This window comes from Chiloscyllium plagiosum, chromosome 13 (assembly GCF_004010195.1).
Source record: "Chiloscyllium plagiosum isolate BGI_BamShark_2017 chromosome 13, ASM401019v2, whole genome shotgun sequence".
NCBI lineage: Eukaryota > Metazoa > Chordata > Chondrichthyes > Orectolobiformes > Hemiscylliidae > Chiloscyllium > Chiloscyllium plagiosum.
In genome coordinates this window covers 59,934,689-59,949,252 of record NC_057722.1, presented here as the reverse complement: position 1 = coordinate 59,949,252, position 14,564 = coordinate 59,934,689, and the positions used below count along the sequence as shown (strand labels likewise).

Below are 14,564 nucleotides of genomic sequence, written 5' to 3'. Positions count from 1 at the left end.
TCTATCCATATACACACAGCATTCATGACCAGGTTAATGATTTGAAGCTGTGAATATAGAGATCTGTATGATGTAATGATTCAAGATTCCAGGGTGCCTAAAACTGACGACTAAATGCACATGGGTGTTCATCATTTAGGAAAGATTGGCAACAAAATATTGAAGTAGTTCTTCTGTTTTCATTCTAATTTCTTTAACATTCCATTTTCAAAGTACACTACCATTTCTGAGAAATCTTTCAGTATCATTCTACATGAAGGAAATGTTTTTAATTTGCACCAGTTTCCTATTCTCTGATCTTCTGTCTACACCAGTAAAAGATGTGTTTTTTGACAAGAAAAACAGAAAACAATGGACTTCTTGAACTCTGGATATTGTGAAGTTTTTGATAGCTAAATGGTCTTTGTTCATAAGTGACAAAAAGCCAAAAAATCAGAAGGAAAATGCAATATTGACTCACACCGCAAGAGAACTTAAGTAGAGTTAAGGAGAATCCAAAGGGATTTTACAAATACATTAAGGACAAATCAATGTATCGCAAACAGATAAATCGGGCTCAAATCTTACTGTTAACTAATTGAAAGGTTATTCTCTATTCTCTACACATGATTCTGTCTATCCCATACAGATGGGAAGGCTGTGGTTCAATAGTAATACAAAGTCCCTTGAATAAAAGCAAGACACTGTGGATGCAGGAAATCTGAAAGAAACAAAGAGAATGCTGGAAAAACTCAGCAGCTCTGTGGAGACAGAAACAGAGTTAGCATTTCGAGTCTGGTATGTCTCTTCTTCAGAACTCATTTGGAATGGTACAGCACGGTGGCTCATTGGTTTGCACTGTTGCCTCACAGCGCCAGTGACCCCGGTTTGATTCCAGCTCGGGCAAATATCTGTGTGGAGTTTGCATATTCTCCCTGTGTCTGCATGGGTTTCCTCCGGGCGCTCCAATCTTTTCCCACAATCCAAAGATGTACAGACTGGGTGAATTAGCCATGCTAAATTGCTGATAGTGTTCAGGGATATGTAGGTGCATTAGTCAGGCGTAAATGTAGGGCAATAGGGAAGGGGAATGGGTCTGGGTAGGTTACACTTTGGAGGGTTGGTGTGGACTTGTCATGCCGAATGGCTTGTTTCCATACTGTAAGGATTCTGTGATGATATAAACCTTCTCTTGTCTGAACAACAGGGTAACTAGGGAGAGAATAGGGCCCCTTAAAGATCAGCAAGGCGGCTTTTGTGTGGAACTGCAGGAGATGGGGGAGATACTAAATGAGTATTTTGCATCAGCATTTACTGTGGAAAAGGACATGAAAGAGAGAGAATGTAGAGAAATAGATGGTGATGTCTTGAAGAATGTCCATATTACAGAGGAGGAAGTGCTGGATGTCTTGAAATGGTTAAAAGTGGATAAATCCCCAGGACATCATCAGGTGTACCCGAGAACTCTGTGGGAAGCTAGGAAAGTGATTGCTGGGCCTCTTGCTGAGATATTTGTATCATCGATAGTCACAGGTGAGGTGCCGGAAGACTGGAGGTTGGCTAACGAGGTGCCACTGTTTAAGAAAGGTGGTAAGGAAAAGCCAGGGAACTATAGACCAGTGAGCCTGACATCGGTGGCGGGCAAGTTGTTAGAGGGAATCCTGAGGGACAGGATGTACATGTATTTAGAAAGGCAAGGACTGATTAGGAATAGTCAACAAGGCTTTATGCATGGGAAATCATGTCTCAAAAACTTGATTGAGTTTTTTGAAGAAGCAACAAAGAGGATTGATGAGGGCAGAGCAGTAGACATGATCTATATGGACTTCAGAAAGGTGTTCGACAAGGTTCCCCATGGGAAACTAATTAGCAAGGTTAGATCTCATGGAATACAGGGAGAACTAGCCATTTGGATATAGAACTGGCTCAAAGTTTGAAGACAAAGGGTGGTGGTAGAGAGTCGTTTTTCAGACTGGTGGCCTGTGACCAGTGGAGTGCCACAAGGATCAGTGCTGGGTCCTCTACCTTTTGTCATTTACATATATAATTTGGATGCAAGCATAAGAGGTACAGTTAGTAACTTTGAAGATGATACCAAAATTGGAGGTGTAGTAGACAGCGAAGAAGATTACCTCAGATTACAAGAGGATCTTGATCAGATGGGCTAATGGGCTGAGAAGTGGCAGACGGAGTTTAATTCAGATAAATTGTGAGGTGCTGCACTTTGGGAAAGCAAATCTTAGCAGGACTTATACATTTAATGGTAAGGTCCGAGGGAGTGTTGCTGAACAAAGAGACCTTGGAGTGCAGGTTCATAGCTGCTTGAAAGTGGAGCAACAGGTAGATAGGATAGTGAAGAAGGTGTTTGGTATTCTTTCCTTTATTGGTCAGTGTATTGAGTACAGGAGTTGGGAGGTCATGTTGCAGCTGTACAGGACATTGGTTAGGCCACTGTTGGAATATTGTGTGCAATTCTGGTCTCCTTCCTATCAGAAAGATGCTGTGAAACCTGAATAGGTTCAGAAAACATTTACAAGGATGTTGCCAGGATTAGAGGATTTGAGCTATAGGGAGAGGTTGAATAGGCTGGATCTGTTTTCCCTTGAGCGTTGGAGGCTGATGGGTGACCTTATAGAGCTTTATAAAATCATGAGGGGTATGGATAGGATAAATAGACAAAGTCTCTTCCCTGGGGTGTGGGGAGTCCAGAACTAGAGGGCAAAAGTTTAGGGTGAGAGGGGAAAGCTATAAAAGAGATCTAAGGGGCAACATTTTCACGCAGAGGGCACTATGTGTATGGAATGAGCTGCCAGAGGAAGTGGTGGAGGCTTAAACACTTGCAACATTTAAAAGGCATTTGGATGGGTATATGAATAGGAAGGGTTTGGAGGGATATGTGCTGGGTGCTGGCAAGTAGGACAAATTGGGTTGGGATATCTGGCCAACATGGATGGGTTGGACCGAAGGGTCTGTTTCCATGCTGTAGATATCTATGACTCTGTGACTCTCCAGAAGCAAAAACCATTTGGCTGCTACTGTATAGACACCTATACTTACAATACAATCTTCAGTTTTAGTCTGTTTACTAATGGAACAACCCACATGTTATAGAGGTAATGTAATAGGGTACAATTGACTAATTCTTCCATGGTAGTACTGTTTTATAAGGCAGATTTTGGGATTCTGTCCTTAAATTCTTCAGGCTTTCAAAGAAGGAGAGCTCATCTCTAATACTTTGGCCCTGTATTGTGCTGTCACTGTTGTCAATGTCGAGAAGATGTTGCCCTGGCTGGTGAGTATCAAACCAGGTGAAATTGTCTCATTAGAAGGATAGAGAATTTTTAATTGAGATGAGGAGTAAGTTCTTCATTCAGAAGACCATGCATCTTTGGAATTTTTAAACTCTGAAAGCTCTTCCAATAAATGCGGAGTGAAATATGATACCACAATATCATATACAGTCACCAATATTGAAATGGCAATTGCAATCTGAATCTGACTCTCAGCATCAACTATGTTTCGCATGTAATTGATAGAAAAATAATGCAGTAAATCTATAATTACAAATGGTCAGATTTTAAGCTATCTTCCACTTGAAAGCAGGTGGAGGAAAGGATAAAACACTTACCAGAACAAATAATACTGACATCATGTCTGTGCGTGCAATTCTTTTGATTGATTTGTGTCGTAGGGCAAGACCAGAGAATGGTCTCAGTTCCCTGGCATTCATAGACATCTTGCCATATGGGATCACTGCCCTCTCCAAACTGAGCTCCTTTCAGTACTGATACAACTTCTCCACATTCGAGTGATGTGCACACAACATTGGCATCCAGTGAATCCCAGTGTGAATGTGCACACAACATTGGCATCCAGTGAATCCCAGTGTGAATCACACACAGTCCCCCAGGTCATTCCTTTCTGGATCTCCAACCTTCCAGAGCATCTATCTGCTCCACCAACAAGTCTTGGCTGCTTATGACCTGTTATTTTAAAACAATAAGGATCTTTCACTCTACAAGGTAAATGAAGATCTCTATCGCTAGTTATGTTGTGCTGAAAATTAAAACAGCATTGTTATTTTTACATCGGAGCAGTCTTACTTTGAAGTTACTGCAACCTCTGTTCATCAGATTATAAACCTGGTAATCTGCATCTTGGCATTAATAGTTATGAAGTACATAACAAAATTGTTACTATGAGTGAGCTTAGTTTGTTTCCAAGTCGGTTAGAATCCTTAATTACAGCATTAGACTGACTTTCAAGTCAAACATCACATTTTCTGCAAATTCTTTCTGAAACTGCACCACAGTAACTCACTCGAACCATTTTTTTTAAGAACGAAAAATGGAAAATTGAACCTTTGGACATTGGGGAATATGGAAAATGACCATTGCAAGGCAGGTTGTCTTGCAACAGATTTTAGACTATTAGTTTCTATTTTGCTGCAAAATGGGGAGTAACAAAATTAAAATCGAATTCAAGAAGCCAACAATAAAGATCTGTTTGTCTGTTTCTCTTATATAAAAGAATAAAATGTTAAGAGTTGTGGAGAGGCTTGTAAGAAAGCAACAATCACTCTCTCTGTCTGGAAACACACAATCAAACATTTTGAATTCTGAGCTACAAGCTGAATATAAGATCTCGCTCCTACTGACTGGCTATTTCTGAAAAGATCTGAGATTTTCCTTCATCCTGTGAGTGACAGCAACACAACCTCATTAATAGAAAATGAATAGAACGGTGAAAACATCCTCTAATTCCACCTGTGAGGTTTTGATTCATGATACATAATAACTCCTTTTCAGACATCTGATAGCATTGTAGAGCTATATCCCTTCTCTTTTTCTGTCTACGAATGTATGTGCATGTAGATTTAAACGAGATCTGATGTAAATTTTCATAGCAGGTGGTCATAACCCATCTTGACACTTGGTTTGCTAATAATAAACACATTTCTCTGCTTCTTGATGGAACCTTTGTAGAGTTCTCCTCTTTGCCCTAGAAAACAATAACATTAAAGCAATTTAACCATTTTGGTGAATCAATCAATTATACTCGCAGAGTTGTGAGGCTCAATCACCATTGCACTTCAGTGTCTCAACAAAGCCTGGTGGATTACTGCAGGATTCTTGAATATGGACAATATTTGGGTGGAGTATTAATAATTTTGTAAAGGATGAAAAGGATTAAAAATTAGGTTTATCACATTAACATGGCATTGGGAATGGCTAAAATCAGCCTGTAAATGAAGGAATTATCTCTGATGTGTTTGCAAGATTTGTCTAAGGCTGAGCTAATATAACTGGCAAAGGAATTTAGTGGAGACATTTTTTACAAAACAAAATGTAGCAATAAGTAACATGTTGGCACAGCCTTTAGTACTGGTGAATGAAATTATGTGTACTCGTTTGAATGTGATTGGAAAATATTGTCTTGTGCATTAACTTGGAATGTAGACTATGTCAACACTGCTTGTTAGAGATCGGGGTGAGTAAATGTGTAACAGTTTGATCAGAAGCTTGTTATCTCTTAAATAGTATAATCCATTGCTTTTGTTACGAAGATTTTAGTAGTGCGTAACAGTTGATGGGTAGATGTATGCATGAAAATGATGCATAAACGAAGAAAACTGAGTCTCGTCTGGTCTAAAGGCAAAATAAAATGTAAAAATTATCCTTTCACGGAAAATCAAGGGAACCAGGTACTTCAAGCAGTGAGTCATCCGAATTACAATTAAAGCAGCTTGAGTATGATAGCTTGAGACAAAGAGGGAAGGAAGATTGGAACAGAAAATAATGGAAATTTGGATGAAAGGACATGATCTTGAGGAAGAACAGACAGATGGATAGGATAAATAGACAAAGTCTTTTCCCTGGAGTCGGGGAGTCCAGAACTAAAGGGCGTAGGTTTAGGATGAGAGGGGAAAGATATAAAAGAGACCTCGGGGCAACTTTTTCACGCAGAGGGTGGTACGTGTATGGAATGAGCTGCCAGAGGATGTGGTGGAGGCTGGTACAATTGCAACATTTAAGTAAGGCTGCTCCAATGTAAAAATAACAATGCTGTTTCAATTTTCAGCACAACATAACTAGCTATAGAGATCTTGATTTACCTTGTAGAGTGAAAGACCCTTATTACTTTAAAATAACAGGTCACAAGCAGCCAAGACTTGTTGGTGGAGCAGATAGATGCTTTGGAAGATTGGAGATCCAGAAAGGAATGACCTGGGGGACTGTGTGTGATTCAGTGTCTGTCTGTTCAGCGGCATGATGGCACAATGGTTAGCACTGCTGCCTCACAGCGCCAGAGACCCAGGTTCAATTCCCACCTTAGGCAACTGTCTGTGTGGAGTTTGTACATTCTCCCCGTGTCTGCGTGGGTTTCCTCCCACAGTCCAAAGATGCGCAGGTTAGGTGAATTGGCTGTGCTAAATTGCCCATGAGGTAACTGTAGGGGAATTGGTCTGGGTGAGTTGCTCTTCGGAGGGTCGGTGTGGACTTGTTGGGCCGAAGGGCCTGTTTTCACACTGTAAGTAATCTAATCTAATCTAATTTAAAAAAGAAACAGGATTTAAAAATAGAAGGACATTCGGGAAAGAGCAAAAGATGAAGGGCAGAGAATTAAAATCAGGCAACCAGCTGCATTTCAAAATTTGCCAAAGCAGTGGAAATTTCTGAAATGGGTTTGCGTAAATTACAACAGTTAGTATACAGTGCAGCAAGTAATTCAGAAAACAATTAACTTGATACTGTTTAAAGGAGGGGCAATTGCAGACAAAAAATAAGGAAAGTTATGCTTCAGTGATATTGTCAGAAGTCACACTTACACAGGTTATAGTCCAGAAGATTTATTTGATATCACAAGTGTTTGGAGCACTGCTCCTTCATCAGGTGGCGAGATGCACACAGGCAGAGATATATTTTGTGTCATCTGATTTGGCATCTCCACAATAGCTCTATTGTGCACATATGAAAGACTTTTCTATTAATCTAATGATTGTTTTGAAAGCAATTGAGAAAGTTTACGAGTGTAATACATGAAACAGATAGAGTCATAGCGATGTATAGCATGGAAACAGACCCTTCGGTCCAACCCCTCCATGCCGACTAGATATCCCAACCCAATCTAGTCCCACCTGCTAGCACCCGGCCCATATCCCTCCAAACCCTTCCTATTCATATACCCATCCAAATGCCTCTTAAATGTTCCAATTGTACCAGACTCCACTACATCCTCTGGCAGCTCATTCCATACACGTACCACCCTCTGCGTGAAAAAGTTGCCCCTGAGGTCTCTTTTATATCTTTCCCCTCTCACCCTAAACCTATGCCTTCCAGTTCTGGACTCAACAACCCCAGGGAAAAGACTTTGTCTATTTATCCTATCCATGCCCCTCATAATTTTGTAAACCTCTATAAGGTCACCCCTCAGCCTCCAATGCTCCAGGGAAAACAGCCCCAATCTGTTCAGCATCTCCATATAGCTCAGATCCTCCAACCATGGCAATATCCTTGTAAATCTTTTCTGAACCCTTTCAAGTTTCACAACATCTTTCCGATAGAAAGGAGACCAGAATTGCATGCAATATTCCAACAGTGGCCTAACCAATGTCCTGTACAGCCACAACATGACCTCCCAACTCCTGTACTCATTACTCTGACCAATAAAGGAAAGAATACCAAATGCCTTCTTCACTATCCTATCTACCGGCAACTCCACTTTCAAGCAGCTATGAACCTGCACTCTAAGGTCTCTTTGTTCAGCAACACTCCCTATGACCTTACCATTAAATGTATAAGTCCTGCTAAGATTTGCTTTCCCAAAATGCAGCACCTCGCATTTATCTGAATTAAACTCCATCTGCCACTTCTCAGTCCATTGGCCCATCTGGTCCAGATCCTGTTGTAATCTGAGGTAAACCTCTTCACTGTCCACTACACCTCCAATTTTGGTGTCATCTGCAAAGTTACTAACTGTACCTCTTATGCTCGCATCCAAATCATTTATGTAAATGACAAAAAGTAGAGGGCCCAGCACCGATCCTTGTGGCACTCCACTGGTCACATGCCTCCAGTCTGAAAAACAACCCTCCACCACCACCCTCTGTCTTCTACCTTTGAGCCAGTTCTGTATCCAAATGGCTAGTTCTCCCTTTATTCCATGAGATCTAACCTTGCTAATCACTCTCCCTCGGGGAACCTTGTCGAATGCCTTACTGAAGTCCATATAGATCACATCTACTGCTCTGCACTCAATCTTCTTTGTTACTTCTTCAAAAAACTCAATCAAGTTTGTGAGACATGATTTCCCATGCACAAAGCCATGTTGACTATCCCAAATCAGTCCTTGCCTTTACAAATACATGTACATCCTGTCCCTCAGGATTCCCTCCAACAACTTGCCCAGCACTGAGGTCAGGCTTACCAGTCTATAGTTCCCTGGCTTGCCGTTACTGCCCTTCTTAAATAGTGGCACCATGTTTGCCAACCTCCAGTCTTCCGGCACCTCACCTGTGACTATCAATGATACAAATATCTCAGCAAGAGACCAAGCAATCACTTCTCCAGCTTCCCACAGAGTTCTCGGGTACACCTGATGATGTCCTGGGGATTTTCCACCTTTAACCATTTCAAGACATCCAGCACTTCCTCCTCTGTAATCTGGACATTTTGCAAGATGTCAGCATCTATTTCCCTGCAGTCTATATCTTCCGTATCCTTTTCCACAGTAAATACTGATACAAAATATTCATTTAGTATCTCCCCCATTTTCTGAGGCTCCACACAAAGGCCACCTTGCTGATCTTTGAGGGGCCCTATTCTCTCCCTAGTTACCATTTTGTCCTTAATATATTTGTAAAAACACTTTGGATTCTCCTTAATTCTATTTGCCAAAACTATCTCACGTCCCCATTTTGCCCTCCTGATTTCCCTATTAAGTTTACTCCTACTCCCTTTACACTCTTCTAAGGATTCACTCGATCTCTCCTATCTATACCTGACATATGCTTCCTTCTTTTTCTTAACCAAACCCTCAATTCCTTTAGTCATCCAGCATTCCCTATACCTACCAGCCTTCCCTTTCACCCTGACAGGAATATACTTTCTCTGGATTCTTGTTACCTCATTTCTGAAGGCTTCCCATTTTCCAGCCGTCCATTTACCTGCGAACATCTGCCTCCAATCAGCTTTCGAAAGTTCTTGCCGAATACAATCAAAATTGGCCTTTCTCCAATTTAGAATTTCAACTTTTAGATCTGGTTTATCCTTTTCCATCACTATTTTATAACGAATAGAATTATGGTCGCTGGCCCCAAAGTGCTCCCCCACTGACACCTCGGTCACCTGCTCTGCCTTATTTCCCAAGAGTAGTTCAAATTTTGCACCTTCTCTAGTAGGTACATTCACTGGGTTTTATTTTGAGAAAATTTGAGCATGTCTGACTTGTGTTCACTGGAGTTCAGAAGATTTAGAAGAAATTCATTGAACCTTTAAGATTTTGGACGGTTTCAGATGGTGGATTTGGAGAGGACATTTTCTCTTCACAATGTTGAAATATAGCTCATGCTTTTAAAATAAGCAGTGATCCTTTACTGACAACGACAAGGGAAACTTAGTTCTCAAGATAATTGTGAGACCTTGGAATGAAAGTGCTTGAAGCAGAGCCGTTGAATATTGCAAATCAGAAGCAGAAAGATGCTTGATAAGCAGGGTTTAAAGAATAACAGGTTAGAGAGAAATGTGAAATAATCTGGTCAATCATGACCATACTGAATGGAGGAGCAGATTTAAGAAACACAGTGGCCTTCTCCTACTCCAAGTGTCCATTTTCATACACTTGTATGTATAGGTATCGAAGATCATAAATATATTGGCATTTTTCTATAATCACAGTTAAAAAAAATCACACCATCTACAAATGTTAGAGTAGGCTTTTTCTTAGAATTAGTAGTGCAATTTTTTTTTGCCAAATGTATGGCTGCACACAATGACTGTAGGGAAAAGGAAAGGTAGCATTAACTGGCTTCAAAACTGAGATGTCATTTTAGTATAAAATCTGAAAGAACTGTAAACCAGACTCAAAAACAGAAATTGCTAAAAATCTCAGCAGGTCTGCCAGCATCTGTTGAGAAGGTCTAGTGACATTTCCTTAGAACTGTTCTGAGGAAGAGTCAGTGGAACAAAAATGTTAACTCTGATTTCTCTCCACAGATGCTGCCGGACCAGCTGAGATTTTCCAGCAATTTCTGTTTTTGTTGTTGTTGTTGGTGATGCCAACACCATCAATTGTGTTCTTGTTCAGATGCATAGGCTTTCAAACTATCTCCTGCCTCTCAGAAAGTAAGACAATCAGAAACCACCAATGACAAAATGAAACTTACATGAATTTGGCGATGAATGTACAATTAGCAGCTCAGGAGCAAAGGACAAGAGCACAAGTGACATAATTTGAATGTCACTATATCATTGGCAAGTTGGAGATAATTATGTCAGGCAGTGGTTGATCATGCCTGTGCATTGTGCAAGTGAAAATATTTGCAATGGACTTTATATGCATAATTTCTAGTTACTGTCCTGTACTTACTACTATTTCATAGACAAATAATATGCTCTGCTTATTCACTTTCCACACATTACTACAGAAATATTCTGACTGCAGTCCACTCTGGCTTGTAAGCAATTGAAAACTATTCATTCTGTTGATTTTGCTGGCAAGGCAGTTGCAATATCCACTCCCTTTTAGTTCTATTTAGTGAAACATTGACCTGCCTATTCATGTGCCTGTTGAAGGACAACAGACTCAAATTCTATGTGAAAGGTAACGTGCATAATAGTGCATCTGTAAAATGTTAAGAATAGTTATATTTCATTTCCAAACCTGCACCCTTCAATCTGACTTAAAAAACATTTATTATTTTACAATGTGATACTGCATGTAAGTTGTCTGCTGTGTCAAGAAGTGATATCATTGTTTTAAATGTTTCAGACAGGAGAATTACCTGAACATATGACACCAGCTGGTTCCACTTCTCTCGAACAGGTTCTGTAAATATCAGTAATAATTTCACAATCCCAGGGCATCTTCTCACTGCCTTTGCAGCCAATTTCAACATTTAGCACAGGCAAATTGGGACCTCCAAACTGAGATGCTGATGCTGATACAGCTTCGCCACATCCGAGGTATTTACAGAAAACATGAGCGTCATTCATGTCCCACGTTTGACCACAAATATGTTGCCATGAGCCAAGGAGGTAAACTTGAAGTCTTCCAGCACATGGGCTATCTCCATCTCCAAAAATCAGGTTTTGATTCACTGCCCCTGGAGAAATGCATTTACAGTTTCATCATAATAATTCTGATGTGCTAAAATTAAACAGAAAGATAAAAACAAGCCCTGTCATTACTTTTTATTAGGATCTAGTCAATCATTTGAAGTCTGACTGAAGCAAAATTAATTGCTCACCAACATTGTATTCTAATTCATCTGTACTAGGTTTACACTTATTATCCCATCAGGGATCTTTTCTTATTCTGTTTTTGAACAGTACAATGGACAATCACAAAAAATAAGGTCGAAAAATCACTGAACTCTAAATATCCCTGTGCTTTAATATTTTGGCATATCCCATCTTCATGATCCAAGTCCATGAATGCCTCACTCTACTTGAACTGGAAGCATTATACTGTGGAAAATTCAACAGAACACACACTGTGAACTCTTTCACTTCTTTGGCCTTGACACTACAACAATGACTGATAATTGTCCTAGGGTGGATGTGTTTTCCCACTCGAAGTGGTGTCTTTCCTTACCTGTATGTAAGGATACTAGTGAGAGAGGGTCATGTCTTTTTGTGGCTAGTTGATTTTCATGTATCCTGGTGGCTAGTTTTCTGCCTGTTTGTCCAATGTAGTGTTTGTTACAGGTTTTGCACGGTATTTTGTAAATGACATTAGTTTTGCTTGTTGTCTGTATGGGGTCAACACATCCATCCTAGGACAAGCTAAACAGAGACATGCATGAGAATTCCTAGAAGTATGGCATTCCAACCAGAACTCTATCAACAAACACATTGAGTTGGACCCCGTTTCCCATACCCTTGAGAAAAAGAACAGGAAATGACATCACCACAGGAATTGACATCACTAACTCAAAGAAACCCAAACATATAAATAGAAAGCAGGAATCATCAGCAGTGCTTTGTCCGGAGGCTCACTGAAGATATTACCTAGTATGGTGATGAAACGTCTGAAAATGAACCTTCCAGCTTAGCAAGCATCCACAATTGTTTTAAATTGTCAACTTTCTGCTGTAATTCAGTTTACTTTATCTCGTCTGAAGATATCTGCTTTGTCATCTATTTGCTCCTGTTTTATCTCAACTATTTGAACAAATAGGGTCTCTGCTAATTCTACTTTAACTTCCTTATCTATATTCTTCAATCTCTCCCGTTTCTACTGGTGACTTTGCAACCTCATTACCACACAGTCAGGAAGAAAAATATCCAAGGATATGTATCTTGCAATAGTTCAGTTGCCTGACATCGCACTGGTTTTTGGTGCATGTCTGATTGCAAAAGTATAAATGGAATTCCCTTATGCCAATCATCTGGATAATCTTGACGACAAGCCCTCAGCATGGTCTTTAATGTTTGATGCCACTTTTCTAGCACTGCCTGCAATTCTGGATAGTACACAGTAGATTCGAATTGTTTTATTCCTCAGCTGCCCATACCTTCCTTGAAAAATTTTGATGTGAAGTCTGACTCTTCATCTGATTGTAACTCTGTGAGTAGTATATGTCTAGTGAAGTTTTTGAAGAACAATAAAAAAAAAAATCACAGTATGATTGAAATTTGGATACCAATAGAGTCATAGAGATGTACAGCATAGAAACAGACCCTTCGGTCCAACCCATCCATGACGACCCGATATCCCAACCCAATCGAGTCCTACCTGCCAGCACCCGGCCCATATCCCTCCAAACCCTTCCTATTCATATACCCATCCAAATACCTCTTAAATGTTGCAATTGTACCAGCCCCCACCACTTCCTCTGGCAGCTCATTCCATACATGTACCACCCTCTGCGTGAAAACGTTGCCCCTTAGGTCTCTTTTATATCTTTCCACTCTCACCCTGAACCTATGCCCTCTAGTTCTGGACTCCCCGACCTCAAGGAAAAAACTTTGGCTATTTATCCTATCCATGCCCCTCATAATTTTGTAAACCTCTATAAGGTCACCCCTCAGCCTCCGACACTCCAGGGAAAACAGCCCCAGCGTGTTCAGCCTCTCCCTATAGCTCAAATCCTCCAACCCTGGCAACATCCTTGTAAATCTTTTCTGAACCCTTTCAAGTTTCACAACATCTTTCTGATAGGAAGGAGATCAGAATTGCACGCAATATTCCAACATTGGCCTAACCAATGTCCTGTACAGCCGCAACTTGACCTCCCAACTCCTGTACTCAATACTCTGACCAATAAAGGAAAACATACCAAACGCCACCTCCACTATCCTTTCCACCTGCGACTCCAATTTCAAGCAGCTATGAACCTGCACTCCAAGGTCTCTTTGTTCAGCAACACTCCCTGGGACCTTACCATTAAGTGCCTAAGTCCTGCTAAGATGTGCTTTCCCAAAATGCAGCACCTCGCACTTATCTGAATTAAACTCCATCTGCCACTTCTCAGCCCATTGGCCCATCTGGTCCAGATCCTGTTGTAATCTGAGGTAACCCTCTTCGCTGTCCACTACAACTCCAATTTTGGTGTCATCTGCAAAGTTACTAACTGCACCTCTTCTGCTCACATCCAAATAATTTATGTAAATGACAAAAGGTAGAGCACCCCGTACCGACCTTTGTGGCACTCCACTGGTCACAGACCTCCGGTCTGAAAAACAACCCTCCACCACCACCCTCTGTCTTCTACCTTTGAGCCAGTTCTGTATCCAAATGGCTAGTTCTCCCTTTATTCCATGAGATCTAGCCTTGCTAATTAGTCTCCCATGGGGAACCTTGTTGAACGCCTTAATGAAGTCCATATAGATCACATCTACTGCTCTCCCCTCATCAATCTTTTTTATTACTTCTTCAAAAAACTGAATCAAGTTTGTGAGACATGATTTCCCATGCGCAAAGCAATGTTGACTTTCGTGAATCAGTCCTTGCCTTTACAAATACATGTACATCCTGTCCCTCAAGATTCCCTCCAACAACTTGCCCACCACTGAGGTCAGGCTCAATGGTCTGTAGTTCCCTGGCTTGTCTTTACTGCCCCTCTTAAACAGTGGCACCACATTTGCCAACCTCCAGTCTTCCGGCACCTCACCTGTGACTATCGATGATACAAATATCTCAGCAAGAGGCCCAGCAATCACTTCTGTAGCTTCCCACAGAATTCTCGGGTACACCTGATCAGGCCCTGGGGATTTATCCACCTTTAACCATTTCAAGACATCCAGCACTTCCTCCTCTGTAACCTGGACATTTTGCAAGATGTCACCATCTATTTCTCTACAGTCTATATCTTCCATATCCTTTTCCACAGTAAATACTGAAGCAAAATATTCATTTAGTAT

General features: G+C 40.7%; 1 protein-coding gene across 3 annotated transcripts in view; it reads right to left on the bottom strand.

Moving 5' to 3' along the window:
- Positions 1 to 14,564, bottom strand: part of LOC122556107 (deleted in malignant brain tumors 1 protein-like) — a 71,079-nt gene that overhangs the window by 33,559 nt on the left and 22,956 nt on the right. For all 3 annotated transcript variants that reach the window (XM_043702565.1, XM_043702566.1, XM_043702567.1), the window contains one exon: positions 10,982 to 11,302. In XM_043702565.1, the coding sequence (XP_043558500.1) occupies positions 10,982 to 11,302 (321 nt within the window). The remainder of the gene's footprint in view (positions 1 to 10,981; positions 11,303 to 14,564) is intronic.